Source organism: Leopardus geoffroyi, chromosome X (genome assembly GCF_018350155.1).
Source record: "Leopardus geoffroyi isolate Oge1 chromosome X, O.geoffroyi_Oge1_pat1.0, whole genome shotgun sequence".
Classification (NCBI taxonomy): domain Eukaryota; kingdom Metazoa; phylum Chordata; class Mammalia; order Carnivora; family Felidae; genus Leopardus; species Leopardus geoffroyi.
In genome coordinates this window covers 97,405,137-97,423,126 of record NC_059343.1, presented here as the reverse complement: position 1 = coordinate 97,423,126, position 17,990 = coordinate 97,405,137, and the positions used below count along the sequence as shown (strand labels likewise).

At 40.7% G+C, this 17,990-nt stretch overlaps 1 protein-coding gene across 9 annotated transcripts in view; it reads left to right on the top strand.

The window, feature by feature from the left end:
• KLHL13 (kelch like family member 13) overlaps positions 1 to 17,990 on the top strand; it is a 205,091-nt gene that overhangs the window by 124,247 nt on the left and 62,854 nt on the right. Inside the window, exon 1 of one of the 9 annotated variants that reach the window (XM_045473076.1) lies at positions 6,853 to 7,285. The exons of 7 other annotated variants lie outside the window; for them this stretch is intronic. In XM_045473076.1, the coding sequence (XP_045329032.1) occupies positions 7,206 to 7,285 (80 nt within the window). In that variant the 5' untranslated portion in view covers positions 6,853 to 7,205. Of the gene's footprint in view, positions 1 to 6,852; positions 7,286 to 7,682; positions 7,967 to 17,990 lie in introns of those variants that run through there. One more of the 9 variants, XM_045473074.1, reaches the window with a different exon arrangement.

The following is a 17,990-nucleotide window of genomic DNA, read 5'->3' as shown; positions in this document are numbered from 1 at the left end:
CAATTCTGTGTCTCTCTCTCTCTGCCCCTCCCCCGTTCATGCTGTGTCTCTCTCTGTCCCAAAAATAAATAAACGTTGAAAAAAAAAATTTTTAAATAGTTCAGGATTTATAGGGGCATCTGGGTGGCTCAGTCGATTAAGCGTCCCAACTTTCGCTCAGGTCATGATCTTGCAGTTAGTGGGTTCGAGCCCCACGTCGGGCTCTGTGCTGACAGCTCAGAGCCTGGAGCCTGTTTCGGATTCTATGTCTCCCTCTCTCTCTGCCCCTCCTCCGCCCACGCGCGCTCTCTCTCTCTCTCTCTCTGTCTCTCAAAAATGAATAAACGTTAAAAAAAATTTTTTTTAATAAAAAATAGTTCAGGGTTTATAAAAAGATTGTAATATTGCTTATTCTTTTGTTTCCATGCAACTTTTATGGTTTTGCTTCTATATTTGATGCCAAATTAAAAAAGAAGTAGTGAAACTATTTGAAAAGCTTTATATGAACATATTTTTTTTTTTAACGTTTTATTTATTTTTGAGACGGGGAGACAGAGCATGAACAGGGGAGGGTCAGAGAGAGGGAGACATAGAATCTGAAACAGGCTCCAGGCTCCGGGCTGTCAGCACAGAGCCCGATGCGGGGCTCGAACTCATGGACCGCGAGATCATGACCTGAGCCAAAGTCGGCCGCTCAACCGACTGAGCCACCCAGGCGCCCCTATGAACGTATTTTTTAGCCAGGAGAGCCATAGTCTTTTTGTTTGTTTGTTTTACGGTTTTTTATTTTTAAGTAATCTCTACACCCAACGCGGGCCTCAAACTCACAACCCCGAGATCAAGAGTTTCATGCTCTATTGACTGAGCCAGCCAGACACCCCAGGAAATCCATATGCTTTTTTTAAGTTTATTCATTTATTTTGCAGAGTCCGATGTGGGGCTTGAACCTATGAACTGTGAGATCACGACCTGAGACGATCAAGAGTCAGATGCTTAACCAACTGAGCCACCTAGGTGCCCCTAGGAGAGCCATATTCTTAACTTTCCTTTCAGTAGCACTGTATATTTGTTTTTATTTTTCATTTTTTTAAGGAAGGTCTACGTTCAACGTGGGGCCCGAATTCACTCCCCTGAGATCAAGACTCACATGCTCCACCAACTGAGCCAGCCAGGTGCCCCAACGCTGTACATTTTTAATGGCTTTTTATTGCGATAAGTCTTCAGGTTTAATGTACAAACACATCAGAAAAATCTAATGATGGTTTGGCTGTTTTATTTATAATTTAAGAGACACTTAGGAATTTGCTGGGAGACAACAGATAAATTATCATTATTTGAGATGAGAGCAGACATCATAAGTGATGCATTTATTTCATTTTTAAAAAGCATATATTCTGGGTGATTTTCTTCAGCATATACTTATTTTTAACAAGATAATGTGTATATCTAATTTTTTTCATTTTAAGGAATTCATAGCCTAAAATTATCAAATTAACAGGTGAATATTCTTTTTACCTGAACTCTGCTTTTAGAGCAAAGTCAAGATTTAAAAATCCTTCCAGGATATATCCTGGCTTTGATACACAATTCTTTTTTGTTTTTTTTTTTAATTTTTAGAAACGCTTATTTTTGAGAGACAGAGAGAGAGACAGAGTGCAAGCGGGGGAGGAGCAGAGAGAGAGGGAAACACAGAATCCAAAGCAGGCTCCAGACCCTGAGCTGTCAGCACAGAGCCCGACACGGGGCTCGAACCCATAAGCTGTGAGATCGTGACCTGAGCTGAAGTCGGACGCTGAACCAACTGAGCCACCCAGGTGCCCCAGAACAGAATTCTTATTTAATCACCCCTCTGCTTGTAAACTTCTCTTTCAGTTTACCCGACAAATATTTACTGAGTGCTTTCCTGTGTGCCCGGAGCAGTGCTCAGTTAGGAAGATACAAAGATTTGGGGACTCCTTGAGGGAGGAGCAGGGAGGGTGTCTCAGGCAGATGAAGTCACACAGTGGGGGCATAGGGTGCACTAAAGTATGGCCACTAGACACATTATCTCTATCTGATGGCGATAAATAAAATGCCTCTCTAAACTGCCTTTTTCAAACACTTTGAAAATGAGAATGCAAAATCAGGTATGTGATTTAAAAAGGTTTTTTTTGTCTACCACCACCACACCTGATACAAACACTTTGGTTTGGGGTTTAAGGCAGTTGTTAATAGGGGGGAATACTTAAGGATCGATTTCATTTGCGCATGTCATAGATGTGCAAAGACTTACTTGGGCGTGTGGATTTGGGAATCATCTATGAATGAGGCACTCAGGGGTAGCCAAGGGGGAGAAAAAAAAACTCACAGAGTTTACTAGACTTACAGATTTTACTAGAATCTAGAGACTACAGAAAACACAAGATGGAAGAAAGGGCAAGAACTTCCAAATTTCCCATTCAGTGCTAATCCTTTTTTTTAGAGAGTAAGGATAGTCAGAACCTGTGGGCCCTTGGGTCCCCAGCAATTGGACCTCCCTTGTCACCTGCTCAGTCCCTCTGTATTTGCTGTCCTACCCCAACTCCTGTCTTAGTCCCATAACCTCATTCATTGGACCCCCAAGTATAAAAGTTGCCACATCGGGGAACTACTACCATTCTGGCTTCTCATTCTCCTTCCGTCCAGCCATTCCCCTCCTCGCCCTTTTTGTCCTCTCCTTTTGTCCCTTTTCCTATTGTTTCCTGGCTTGCCGGCTTCCCATCCCCACTTATGGCTGTTCTGTGCCTCCTTCCCCCAAAACTCAGTATCCTTCTTCTCTTTTGAACATGTCAAAGACGGGAAGAGTGCTTGCCTACACTTTACTCCTGCCAGTGGGGAGGAATTCTGTATATGCATATGCGTGCATACACGCACGCATATGTATGCGTGTGTGCCGGCACAACAATTGTGTTTTTGTGCTTGTTTGTATTGTGAGAAAGGGGATAGCTACTATATTAATCCCAGACATAGTCACAGGTGTAAATCCTTTGCGGGACTGTAAGGATCCACACAGCTCTGTTAAGGAAATTGACATGTGAGAAGGTACTTCTAAAAGATGAAGTTACTCACGACTTTCCAACATAGTCAACCTTTGAGAAACATCTGGGATTTTCTGTTTTGATTTTAGCAAGGCTACATATCTGAGCATCTAGTAAAAAAAAAAAATTAATGCATTTGATATTCAGTTTCCTGAAACAACTCAAGGAGGTACACACAACACCCATACGCGCACACACACACGTATATGTGGCCATTCCTGTGAACGGTTCCATTTTCTATAATAAGGCGCCCTGAATGTTTTAAGATTTTTGCTCTGTTGTGCGGAAGTCCATTTTTTTGTGTGCTCTAAAAGGTTTAACATTTTCTACTTGGTCACCTTCCAAATACTCTTCCTGATTGGTAGAACAGAACAGAACACACGATGTGGCTTAATCTATGGTCCGATCTGAGCCATGCAAATAATGTGGATATCCCAGATTAGTCCGAGGAGACACTGTCAGGATCGAAGAGAAGCTTACACGGCGCCTGCTCACACAAACTGTGGTTCATGCTATCAGTCTCTCGTTGTACCTACCACAGGATTAACCAAAACTTGCATGGAAGAGGTAGGTCAGTTCTTAGGGAATATCAGGAAAATATGGAGAGAGAGGTCAGATATGCGACATCATAGTCAATTCATCGAGTGGGGTGGTGGCACTAAAGGACTTTAACGGTCAGCCAGTAGTTAAACTGTCCTATAAAATTATTTAGAAACATTGAGGTTTAGAAAAAAACAATACACTCCTTGCTGGGTATTTCACTTCTCTTCCATACTATGACTGGCTTAATTTTTATTTACTTTTTTCTCCCTCCTCCTATTTAAACACCTTCTGCAGTGAAGATTTTGCAAATGGATTCTAGAGTGGGAGTCCTAGACCAGCAGATGGAACATTGGGCAAGTTAACGTCTCTGGGCCTCAGTTCTTCATCTGTACAAAGAGGGTACTGAGCAAGGTGATGTGTAAGAATTCTAAAAGTTCTAAAATTCTTCTTTTTCTACATTGGGAACCAGGGAATTCCATGTTGCAAGATTTGGCCAAGAATGACACTTTTTGTGGCCTTGGCCAAGTCCCCACATTGTCCTTTGTTTATGACATCTCTGAAATATGCACTTCACAGGTATTTTTAAGTGATTCATTAATGTTCCTAAAATGCTTTGACGAGCGTTTGCGTATGTTGTCTTTCTATCTTGTCTCTTTTGCGCGGTGGGGTCCATAGTAGAAACTAAATGTTCCATAAATGAAATCACTGTTTCCTATGAAGTCAATGAGGGTTTTTGACATTTCCCAGCCTAAATATTAAAGTAGTGGGACACTGAGCCTGCATAAAATTATATTTAAAACCCACACTTAATCATTTGCTCCCTTTCACTCTGTAGGTGAAAACATTTTCAGTTCCAGAATGTAATGGTAATTACACTCGATAGTTGGCTACTGGAGTCGCCGTCAGGGTAGTAAAATCTGATTCATTTGGACTCTACTAATTTGCAATTGGGGTGATTTTACCTGGCTGAAGTTTATTTCTAAACAATGTATGAAGAATGATGTTAACCAAATTAATAGCGTAAAGCGTATTTCATGGACTATATTTATGCTTAAAGGAATTCTTTTTAAAGCCTTTGGCATATGAGTTGCTTGCTCATGAGAGATAATTACAAATGACTCCTAGCAATTTATTAAAGCAGAAAAACTGAACAGAAATAAATGGTCACCATCAGATGTAAGCTTTTAGGGTTTGGGGCCTTTATAAGCACCGAGGGTGGTGTGGAGGGAGCAGTCTTATTTTCTTTTCACTTTGAGCACATATTACAATTGTCAGAGGTCCACAAGAACAGGTTCTAAACTTTAAGAGAAATCTAGGTTGGAAATTGACATAGATGATTTGTTGGTGCTGGTTGATTTCTGTGGGACCTGAGGTTAGACAAAGATTATGTTGCTTTTTTTGAATAAGTTGATTGTTCACAGAAAGCTAATAACTGCAGAACCTTTGCAATAAAGTCATCTTCACCTGTTTGGAGACTTGGAAAACTATACATTCACCCTATTTCCCCCTCATAAATGTTGAGTGCACTTTACAGACCGCTTGAAACGCTTCACTAACCATGTTTTTATATAGGTTTGGCGGGGGGCGGGGGGTCTTTGTTCTCAGAAGTTCTATTTGCAGTTACTGTTTTGTAAGATTTTCATAAGCTGGAAAGTGGTTGAGCTTCCTTTCTAAAACGTCCCCTCCTTGCTACCTACAGCTAGTTTGTGTAGCTGTTTTGTGTTTTATATTTGTAAATGTTTGAGAATGCTTCACCTTTTTGGAATGGAACATTCCAAACTTGCTTGATGGGTGTGTGTGTGTGTGTGTGTGTGTGTGTGTGTATTTTATTCTTGGGGTTTCCAACAAGTTGCCGCTCCTGATTGTTGTACCTGGAAACTTTTTGTCCCATAACTCTTCAGAGTTATTACACAAAGCCTTCTAATGTAAAATATTGACTATGGTTTATTTGCATTAGTGGTGCTTTTTGTTTTTAACCTTTTACATGTACTTTGCTCATTAGGGTATTGATAAATACTCCTTTCTCAGATTCCTCTGAAGATTTCTATGAGACAGTTTTGTGTGTGGGTACTAAAAAGAGAAATATAATTTAACTTTTTCAGTTGCTTGCCTGGGTGTTTGGGGGTGTTTGTGTAGGATAGATTGGATTAAAAATTATTTGTGAGTTAGCGATGGCTGACATCTCCTTACTGTTTGATAGCGTTGGTGCATTACTGGTCAGGATTTCACAAGAAGCTTTCTCTCCATATATGTATGTTTGCTTGTGGTGTGTGTATATACCGAATGTACATGTATGGTTGGCTTTCATAGGAAAATACTTTGGGCCTGAATATTGACGTGGATCTTAAAGGACGGTTAGTTGTGATTACCTTAGCTCATTGCACACTGTTATTTCTGGTACATTAAATTCTGTATTTTGGAAGTTTGCAAAGTAGTTGCTTCCTCTGGTCACATTCATCTGTGCCTTTTTTGAATACAGATAAGAAAGCCTCTTAAGGGACCACGTCTCAATCTTTTCAATTAAAACTAGGAATAATTTGGAAAGAGTATCTGAAAGCCAGCTACTTAAGTTAGAAGCAGAAGTTTATTGTTTGCATACAAACTTGAAAAGAAATATGAGCTCTTTGTCACTGCAGTGATTTTTTTGGTGGCTTCCGCATCAAGGGCAGTCTGCTTTTCCTAAGCTTGCGTTGGCGAAGGCAGATAATTCTGGTTATATAGGTAGATGTTGAGTGATGGCGACTTGCCTACATCAAGGGTGAAATTGTAAAATTCTTCAGCCTGTAAATAAAGAGTTCAGCATAATACCCGTCTGTCCTATGTTCACGTCTCAGAATCGGGTAGAAAATTTGTGAGTTGGGTGCTTGAAAGAGAAACTTAAAACAACCCCCCCCCCCCGCCCCCGCCGCCCCCGTCACTTTCAGGGCACTTACGAGGATGCTGTTTTCTGGCAGTGTTTTAAAGCAATATAGATGAAATGTCTACTTGCCACTGCTTTCGCGAAATACCTCCAGTTGCCTTTGACAGCAGCTTGAATTTTTCAATCTCCTTGTCAGTCACTAACCCCTAGAGGTTACCGGACCCGCCGCTGAGCTTTGGAACCGTCCCTGCTGGACACCTGCTTGGCCAGCAGCATTGGTCTCTCCTCTAGGCAATTTGTGAGCTCTTTGGGGGTGGGGGGGAGGCGAGAGGGGGGGTGAGCGCGAGGGGACGTAGGGGAGAGAAGAAGGGGAGGGCAGCCTTGAATTAGATTGTTGATAGCGTCCCTCCGAGGACTGCTATTAAGAGCACGCTACTCTGTGCTCTGCTGCAGAAGACAGAGTGGTATTCGTGTTACCACAGCATGTTGTCACTGTATGCGATTTTGCTCATCCCGGCTTGGAAATAAGAATAGGGAAAGGAGAGCAACTTGAATCAGAAGCCGCTAGAAGAGCGGGCAGAGTTCCGCAGCAGTTTATATTTGTTCTTACATTTTGCCTTCTACTAACTGGAAAACAGAGAGACTGGCAGTTTTTAAACGGGCTTTTCCCATAATGGCATTCTTGTATTGTGTGGCCAGAGCTCGCACAGGAGGAAAGCAGGCTGCCGAATTTAGTCACTGATCTCTATTAGCTGTGGCCTAAGGCTATGCTGAGGTTTATATCCCATTTGTATTGTTGCAGCTCAAAAGAAGAATGTTCAGAGGATGACAAGTGTATTCTGAGTAGGTATGTTGTTTCATTTTCCTGTGAAACCCTTCTGTTTTTTTTTTTTTTCCTGCTACTATTGGTCAGAAATCAGGTTAATAGGTGCAGAATACAGTACAGGGCTGCAGTATCCCTGTTAAGGTAGAACAATGGTGTTGCAAGCTTAAAAAAAAAAAAGAGAGAGAGAGAGAGAGACAGAAAGAAAAAGAAAGAAAACCCCAGCCGCTTTTATTAAATAAAGCATTGTGTGGTATGCACGGTGCAGTCTTAAAAAAAAAAAAAAAATATATATATATATATATATATATATATATATATATATATATATACATACTGCAGTCAACGCTTTCCTAACGAGGTGGCACTATTGTTGAGTTAGAACGATAGAATCATCATCTTGCTTTAGGGGACAGGAGGATTTAAAGGAGGTACCTTGCAGCCCTGTTTTACAGATTGGAAGCGTCGGTTTCAGGGCACTGGCAGGATCGTTGGCTTGTTCTCGGCGGCCGCCGCTGCCGTGTCGGGGCTGCGTGGAATGGAAGTCCTAGTTGGTACTCTGTCATGGAAACGCTGTTTACTGTTATTGTAGTACCGTAGTGACAACATGCCATTGAAATGGAAAACGGGCTCTCCTGCTATCTGGAAATTCCCAGTTCCTGTGCTTAAAACATCCAGGTCAACTCCACTTTCTCCAGCATACATGTAAGTGAGAGAAAAGAGGATATTAAAGTGGGCTTTCATTCGTGGATCAACCTTGTGGCAAAAAAAAAAAAAGGGGGGGGGGGGTAAAAATCCCAAGCAGCGACATCCCAAAACCCACAAGATCAAAAACCTCAAGCTTGCTTATCATTAAATATATTGGCATGCCCACGTCTTACCTTCGGTTTGTTGTCCTAGGAGTTTGTTTATTTTCATTTAACGTGCTTAATGGTGATCGAATTACTGATGTAAAAAAGTCTAAAGGTATACCTAAGGAATTGCATAAGGATAAACTTTGATCTTTTACACTGGTTGGATTTTTTGCTGAATTTTTGTATATCTGAAACACTTAGATGACTTCTTTTGTGGTTGATGTTGGTGTGGTGTTAAATAGGGAAATGTGTTCTATAATTTTTTTTTTTTTTGATGAATCTGAAACATTCGGAGTTAACGCATTGATCAGAAAATGGGTCTTTTAATCCGGACTTTTATTCTTGCGTTGTGTATGAATATTAATAAGTTTGGTGTTTATATCTTTCCCGGTTGTATAATTCACGTTCAGAAGTGTAAGTTCAAATTTGTGCAAGTTACAGTTCTATGAATAGCTACATATCTACATGGAGTTGAAAAGTATGTTCTACAAATGCCTATTTTAGAAATTTATTTTAAGTAAATATATACTAAAACATATTGGGAAGTCTTGCTAGAATTTTTCAAAATCTTATTTTTTTTAATTTGCAAACTGTTGCCTTAGAAACAAAATCCAGGAGATGTAATAAAATATCCTTTTGAAATATTGTCTGTGAAGCTTCTTTTTTTCCTTTCGGTGGAGGAAGGAATAAGGGAAAGGTAGACCCTTTTTTTTTTTTTTTTTTTTAATATTGGTACGAAAAGGGCTTATGAGTGCAAGGCTGTTTCAACTGTATTTCCTTGCAAACATCTTTCAGTAGGAAAGATGTGGAAAATTCTTCCTGCTTTAGGTTAATTGTGTGTTTAGAAAGCCGGTGAGGTGCCATTCTGTTACTTAGGTTTTTTTCTGCCAGGTTCAGATGCACAGTGGTATCTTCTCTGGTCCTTTGAAAGGATTTCAGCTGCCGAGGAAAGGTGCTCATCTTCTCAGTCCAAACGCATCTTTCCCTAGAAAGCGCTGAAAAATGAGCACATTTCGGAGTGAAATCCCGTCATCGTGTCGTTTTCAGATAATTTTTTATGTCCTTCCTTAGAGATGCTTCAGGTGATTTTCTCTGTCTGTTAATTTTACTCTTCCTGTAAAGTTAAAACTTTATATTTGTAAGAAAAAAAGGGGGGGGGGTTGGAGATTGGTTCAATTTGTTTCTCGAAAGCTGAATGTGTCAAAAGCACCAATTAGTGGAGGTGCCGAGTTAATGGAGCTCCTTCAAATAATTTGAGAAAATGAGATGTGCCTGTTGACTTTATGAATCTTGGCTGGTGAGAAAGGAGCAAAGATTTACCAAAAGCAACTTAATTGTGAAAACAAAACAAAGCATACACGCCCCAAAACTTAAAATCAGTAGGGTACAATAAATAATGGCTAATAATGAGTCTTATCTTCCTACTATATTTTACTATACAGAAGATCCAAATTGCAGCTGGTTTTCCAATTTTTAGAGACGGTTAAAAATTTTTTTTATATTGTATTAATTCATACTAGCCACAGGCTCGGATACAGCCTAGTAAAACATCTTGAATGAATCCCTTTCTTCCTTTTAAGCAGTCACCTCTTTGACCTGATGATATGAATGAATTGATATAGATGGCAGAAGCTAGAAAATTCCACAGAGCTTTGCATGTTGATGTTGATTCTTGGTAGTGGCACAGAGGTAGAATGGACAAATATACTTGAAGGGCTGGCGTTAGGTTACACTGTTTTGACATTGTGACAGTCTATATTATTAAATTGGCCTTAACTTATTTTTCTTTATAAATAAATTAACACAGGCTTTAAAATATTATGTAAATGTACACAGGGAAAACGTTAAATATAGGAAAAGACTAGCGTGGGGAGGTTAAGTTGGGCTTGTAAATACATTGCTTAGTTCTTTACTGTTTTAGGTTGGAGTTCATTGTCTTGCTTGGCCAGAAATAAAAATATCATGGGTAACATGTTGTAACTATTCCACAACACTTCACACACAAGGATACTTAAGTTGAGCATAATTTTCGCTCTCAAAAATTATAAAGACTAAGTTAAAACACTGAGTCAAGAAACATTCTATTTGCTCTCACAGTTGCTGAGCCGGCAGACACAGGTTAAATGGTTATTGGTGTCTTTGAGTCTAAAGCCTTTGCCCTATGATGGAACAGTTTAATTCCGACTTTCTGGTCAATTGCGATATAATTTGTCTACAAGCTCACGTATAAACGTTTAAAATATTATCTTGGATATAGAGTTCTGGACAGTGACGAGAAACATCCTTTTATACGTTTGCTTGGGTAGTATTGGTTTGTAGTGTTTTCGCATTATTTACTGTGATTTGTCAGATACACGTGATGTGGTTTTCGTGGAAGATGTGGGTAGTTTTTCCTAGACTGAAAATTCAAGAAAAATATTTTCGGTTGTAGTCAAAATGTGCTGTAGTAATTCAGCAAGCATGGAAAAACTATCAAGGCTCCTTGTGGGCTCGTTCTCAACCTGGTATAGGTGCCCCTCAGCTAGAGCTCCTGTGTTGGTGCCGTAGGTAGGGCGGTGCTGGCACGCTGGTGAAAGGTACAAGAGACAACATTTCAGTTACTGCAAACACTGCGCAGAAAGGCAGTTCTTCCCTTGTGGATTTCAAACCCAAGTGGGTCTTCTTTCTCCGTCTTGAAAGCCTGACTGAGAGTTGCAAGCTCTCCATATTTTTCAGGTTGATTGATGATAAGGACAATGTTTATGACGACATTAAAGAAAATGGTTTCTTCCATAGCATAAAGCGCTCTCCGCACTCTATTATCGTATGCTTCGGGAATAGTGGAGTCGTACCTTGAAGACAAAAGATTTAGGGAAAAAAAAAATCCTTTGGCCTTCAGGTAGCTTGGTTACCAAATACTTCGTCTTTAACTGGGTAGATCTGGTCTTCCTTCAGCTTCCATTTTGCACCCTTGCAGGGTGGTGTGCCATCCACGTGGAATGGGATTCTCTGAAGGGACCGTCTTGATGGAAATGTGAGTGACGTGTTTGTGTTACCCTCTGTTCAACAGTAGGTTGAAGTTCAGCCTTAGCCTGAGGGAGGATCTCCTGGTCAGGGTAAACTGAATTAGTAAAGACTGCGCTCCTGACAGGTGTGCACCATATAAATTAACCTGTCCTTTTGCCTAAATTAATAAAGCTGAAAGGGCAGTCACATCTAAGTGGCTTTCTGGTATTTTGGTATTCATTGTTTTAAAACAGCAAATGGTTCCTTCAGGCTAATGTTCTAGGGTTAATGTATTGTTAGTTTCTAAGGACACACTGAGATAGAACGGATTAGCATTAGCAATCCTTTCATGTTTTTTTTCACAAGCAGTAACTTTGGATAATAACTGTGTGGCAAAAAGAGGAAGACAATGGGTAGGAATTAACCAGTGCAATGTAACAGTGAATTCTAGCAAGGCAGACGCTGTGAGCTGTTTTCCTTCGAATTTCACCTTTCTCAGGCTAAAAGGCAGTGAGCATAGAAGGAGTTTAGTAAATTAGACTTGTCCCCCTTTAGCTAATGCACTTGCATTCGGTTAGCTTCCTGTTTACAATCACTTTGTTTAATATGTAAAATGGAGTTTGTAGTAAATATCAATAGCACAGTATTTTACAGCAACTGCTTTCTATCATTTCATCATTAAAATTCAGTATCTGGATTTCCTGAGAAAAGATGGTGCATCCTAGATAAGTATCCCTTGTTTATGGGTGATTCAAAAAAGAGATCAAATAAAACTAGGCATCTTCTAAATTTGACATCTTTTCTGTTCCCTAAGATTGTCTCCCCCCCCCCCATTTAGGGAATAAAACAAAACCTTGTGGTTTTAGAAATCGTATTTTATTTAGCAAAATACTTCTTAAATTGATAATCTCAAATTAGAAAAGAATGTATTTAGCCACTTTCACCATTAGCGTCTACATAAACTTTTATTTCTGTCTGCTTAATTTGTTTTTACTAAATGCTCACTCTAACAAAATTACGTGGAGAAAAAAACGTAAATGTAAGCTCCTTTAAGACTTACTAATGGAAAACCATAGAGATAAATGTGACCTTAGGGGTCAGTTAGAGAATCCAAACCCCCTTTAAAGCAGGAATCCTTTCTGCGACACCTCTGAAAGATGGTAATACACATTCTCCTTAATCACTGTCTGTGACAGAGAGCTCACTACCTCACTCCTTGCATTGAGTCTTGTTTTCTGGACCTTTCACTCTGCTGGCTGTCCTCACCCAGATAGTTTTTTTGTGTTAATCGTTTTACAAGATAATGCATCTGAAAGCGGTGCTCCCTGGGTGGTCCAACTAGAAGACACTTTGCCCCTTTTATGTAGATGCTCTGCTTGTCTTAGAGCCTGGGATTATATAATTTTTTAATCATAGGATTCACACCGTTCCATAGTGAATTCAGCGTTTACAAACTTCCTTCCCAGATTTTTTAGTCTGAGGAAGCCTGGCATGTGCAAGTGAACGTAAAACTTTGTTTTAAAGCCAATTGTGTATGTGTTTTGAAAGATATCTGGAAGTCCTTTTTACATAACTGAAGAATACAGCACAAAGAAACTTGCAAGACAGAAAGCTAGTATTTCTGATGTTTTCAGAACTTTCCAAGAATTGTACCTGTCAAGAATTAATCTAGATTCATTTCTTTGAATATACTTTAATGTTCCTTCCAAGTACCCCTGGAAACACTCGCCGCAGAGGGAAGAGGCAGAAATGCAAATCTCACATCCTCATGGGAAGCCTGGAGTTACTAAGAATTCTAAGGATTCCAGACATTCTGCTTGAAAGTTAGAATATTTAGAGGAGAACCTAAGTAGGGCCCAGTGAGGGGGAGGGGAAAGAAAGATGTAAGAGAGAGGCAAGAATTTGTGTGAATGACTTGAACTTGTGGTTTAAAGAGTCCAGAATTGCAAGCACTGTGCATGATGGTATTTTAAATCGAAATGACAACCACTGTGTATTGCTTTATTTCCTCAAGACTGTCAGAAAGAGGCAGGGTCCATGGAAGATTCTTGGGGAATTGGTATATAAAGAAGTTGCTGAGTAATCCCTTTATGAAAGCGCTCAGTGCTTTCTCACTCACCTTGTATATTGACGTTATAATCATCAGAATTACTCGCTTTGTGTTCTGTGCCAGGCACAACCCTGCTGGGTATTAGGGCTCTAGTCCTTGCAGTCATTTGAAATGACTATTCTTGGGGCACCTGAGTGGCTCAGTCGGTTGAGCGCCTGACTTCAGCTCGGGTCACGATCTCACAGTTCATGAGTTCGAGCCCCGCATCAGGCTCTGTGCTGGCAACTCAGAGCCTGGAGCCTGCCTCCGATTCTGTGTCTTCCTCTCTTTCTGCTCCTTCTCCACTCATACTGTCTGTCTCTCTCTCAATTTATTTTACTCGCATGAAAATTCTGAGCCAAGATAATCAGGTTAATTTTTTTTTAAAGTTTATTTATTTTTGAGACAGAGCGAGAGACAAAGTGCAAGCCGGGGAGAGGCAGACAGAAGGAGACACAGAATCCGAAGCAGGCTCCAGGCTCTGAACTGTCAGCACAGAGCCTGACACGGGGCTCGAACTGATGAACCGTGAGATCATGACCTGAGCCGAGGTCGGATGCTTAACCGACTGAGCCACTCAGGCGCCCCTCAGGTTAATTTTTATTTACTGTATTTTCAGTATTGATAATGGATTTAATGGGAATGAAAACACTATAGATGAGAAAGGTGTCTGGGCCGAATGTGAAGATAGGAATTGAAAATAGATACCAGATTTGATTTTACTTTTAAGATTTTTTTAAGAATTTATTTATAAAATTTTTTAAAGTTTATTTACTTTTGAAGGAGAGAGAGACAGAGCATGAGCAAGGGAGGGGCAGAGAGCGAGGGAGACACAGAATCTGAAGCAGGCTCCAGGCTCTGAGCTCTTGGCACAGGGCCCGACATGGGGCTCGAACTCACGAACTATGAGATCATGACCTGAGTTGAAGTCAGACACTTAACTGACTGAGCCACTCAGCTGCCCCCAAAGATCTTATTTTTAAGTAATGTTTACATCCTGCATGAGGCTCAAACTTACTACCCCGAGATCAAGAATCCCATGCTCTACTGTCTGAGCCAGCCAGGTGCCTTGAAAATACATAACAGATTTTATTTTATTTTTTAAAATTTTTTGAAGTTTATTTACTTTTGAGAGAGAAAGAGAGAAATAGAGAGGGAGCACACACAAGTGGGAAGGGGCAGAGAGAGAGGGAGACAGAAGATCTGAAGCAGGCTTCACGAACCATGAGATCGTGACCTGAGCTGAAGTTGGATGCTAAACCGACTGAGCCACCGAGGCACCCCAATACCAGATTTTAAAGTGAATATTACATAGGATGGAAAATGATCCAATTTATATTTAAACTTGACAGTAACCTTTTAAAAAAAAAAAAGTTTAAGGTTTTATTTTATTTTTTGAGAGACAGAGAGAAACAGAGCACAAGCAGGGGAGGGGCAGAGAGAGAGGGAGACACAGAATCCAAAGCAGGCTCTGAGCTGTCAGCACAGAGCCCGATGTGGGGCTTGAATCCATGAATGCGAGATCGTGACCTGAGCTGAAGTCAGACACTCAACCAACTGAACCACGCAGGCTCCCCGATGGTCACGTTTTTAAACAAGAGGAACAGAATGCCATCCTATACGTTGGACAGGACGTAGGTGCTTTATATAGCACACAAGGGTACATATTTTACCTTTCAAGCAGCAAGAATTTGACCCTGGTCCGTAGGATGTAATCTTAGTGAAAAATAAAATTGTACTCTGTTTTCAATGATACTGAAATATTTTCTCTGGTGTTACATCCTATGACGAGGGCGTATGTTGTTTTTGCCCCATGTTGCCACATTTATGGTATGGTAAGATAAGAGCGTCTCCAGCTGTGTGGAGATAGGGAGATGATTCAGTAGAGAAAAGCAATTAACTTAGCCTTCCCTAAGAAAAATATAAATAAAAACACCTTTCAGAGCTCCGGGAACTTAAAACTTGAATCTAGCCTGTCGAACCAGTATTATAAATTTCATATGAAATGCATTTGTTTGCAATGTTGAAAAACCGTCAAGCACTTTGCAGACTGCCTCCCAAACGTGCTCTCAGGGTAAATCTCTGTTTTACACCAAAGGGCACAGTGGTTCCGAGAGGTTAATTACCTTGCTCACTGTTTACACTTCAAGGAAGACGTACAGTGAGAATTCAAACTCAGGTCTGCTTGATTTCAAAGCTCTTAACTTCGCTAATGCCTTTTTTGTCTTTATAGACATTTGCTAGTTTCATGCCAGCTCTTAATTAGATGATATCTCCCTAGGATTAGAAGAACAAAGAAGTATGATAAATGAGGGAAGCTTTTTTGAAGGGAGCGGTGGTGTAAGGAGAAGTCAGCTTTACTGCGCCGTGCGGTCAAGTGGTGATGTTGTAGGAAAATATTGGGGCGGTTATCTTTCCTCTCTGATAATATCAGGATTAATTTCACGGTTCCCTGTTTCTCTAGAAGCGCTATTCTACCTTTGTTGGCTACACACGCTCTCCCACCATGGACAGCACTCTGTCGTGCTCTTTGTAGTACTTTCCCAGGATATCCTGATTCAGTATGTTTGGTCCTGTCTTGTGGACAGGATAGTCCCATTGCTTAATTGTGTGCAAGCACTCAAAAAACCCTCTGTATTCGTTTTCTTGCTGCCAGAATGAATTCCTGCAAATGAATGGCGTAAGACATACAAATTTATTATAGATTTTTTATTTTTGAGCGCAGAAGTCTGATATGGGTCTCACTGGGCTAACGTGAAGGCATCCGCAGGGCTGTGATCGCATCTGAGGCTCTCGGGGAGGATCCATTAACTGCTCATTGGGGTCACTGGCAGAACTCCGTTCTCCTCAGTGGTAGGACCAACGAGGTTCCCGTCTGCTTGCTGGCTAGAAGCTGAGAGTTGAGGTCAGCTGCTAGAGGCGGCCTGCATTTCTTGCCTTGTGCTCCCTTCCAACGTCTTCAACACCGACAAGGAAAAGAGTCCTTTTCACATGAATCTTTTCCTTTTTTTTTTTTTTAACGTTTATTTATTTATTTTGGGAGAGAGAGACCGAGTGCAAGTTGGGGAAGGGCAGAGAGAGAGAGAGAGAGAGAGAGAGAGAGAGAATCCCAATCAGGCTCCGCTCTGTCAGCGCAGAGCCCCATGCGGGGCTCAAACTCGCAAACCGGGAAATCGTGACCTGAGCCAAAGTCGGACACCTAAGGCACTGAGCCACCCGGGCGCCCCTTCTCATGAATTGTTTTCTGACCTGCTCTTCTGCCTTCCTCTTCCACTTCTGAGGGCTCGTGTGATTAGATTGGGCCCGCCTGGATAATACAGGAGGGGTTCTACAAATTTTACATTTTTATTACTAAGCCAAATTTATTAATTTCTGCGCCAGTGGTTTTGCTCATGAAAATTATAATAATTCAAACATAACCAGGCAGGTCTCAAACTCTGCAACGGTGATTTCCTGGAAATCTTATTTACACGTAGAATTCTCCAGGGACAGCACTATAATCTGGGGTTGTGTTGAAAGCCTCATTATTATGCTCCAAGTCCTATAAAATAAGCACAAATGTATTGTATGCATCAATTTTATAAGTATACACAAACACATAAAATGCAAGTGTGAGTTAAAACTAAGATGGCAATCATTTAAAAAGTTTATTGTTGATTTGACTTCTTAAAATGCAGACTATTTTTGAGATCATTTGCATGGTCCAAGTCTCCTTTTATTTATTTATTTATTTATTTACTTACTTATTTATTTATTTATTTTTAAAGGTTTTTTTTTTTTTTTTTTTTTAATGCTTATTTCTTTTTGAGAGAGAGAGAGAGAGAGAGAGACAGAGTGCGATCAGGGGAGGGCCAGAGAGAGAGGGAGACACAGAATCCGAAGCAGGCTCCAGGCTCCGAGCTGTCAGCACAGAGCCTGACACAGGGGTTGAACCCACAAACTGTGAAATCATGACCTGAGCCGAAGTCGGACACTTAACCGACTGAGCCACACAGGCTCCCCTGAGGGAAACATTTAAAAAGCCTCTGCAATCCTTTCCCCTTTCTCCAACTATTTTCGTTTTATTTGGAGAACTGTCCAGAATTAGATAAAGCATGAGGGCTATAAGAGAGTAATACTTAACAACTACAAGGTCTTCACATGTCTCCAGAAAGACATATAGACAGTATAAGTTGTAGAGAACCTTCAAAAAAAGAACCTTCAAAAGATATTACAAAGTTAGCTGGCACATGATTATGTGGCTGTTGCCATGCTGATGCCCTCAGTGCTTGTGCAGGGGAAAACACAGAAATTTGGATGTTACTTAGTTAAGATAGGAACAATAAAATAACAAATGAGGGTGGTCTATGCCACTCAGCTATTGAGCATAAACTGGGTTCTCCAGCAAGTTGGTATGGCCTGAGAAGTGACATTTCTAAACTTGGGAGGTGAGGGAATGTTCTGAGCTCAGAACCGGTTATTTAACTCTCTGGACATTGTCTGCCTTCCATTATGGAAGATACAGGGCCTTGATTGAGTTTTTGATTTAAAAGGGTTGGAGGGGCGCCTGGGTGGCGCAGTCGGTTAAGCCTCCGACTTCAGCCAGGTCACGATCTCGCGGTCCGTGAGTTCGAGCCCCGCGTCAGGCTCTGGGCTGATGGCTCAGAGCCTGGAGCCTGTTTCCGATTCTGTGTCTCCCTCTCTCTCTGCCCCTCCCCCGTTCATGCTCTGTCTCTCTCTGTCCCAAAAATAAATAAACGTTGAAAAAAAAATTTTTTTTTAAATAAAAAAAATTAAAAAAATAAAAAATAAAAGGGTTGGA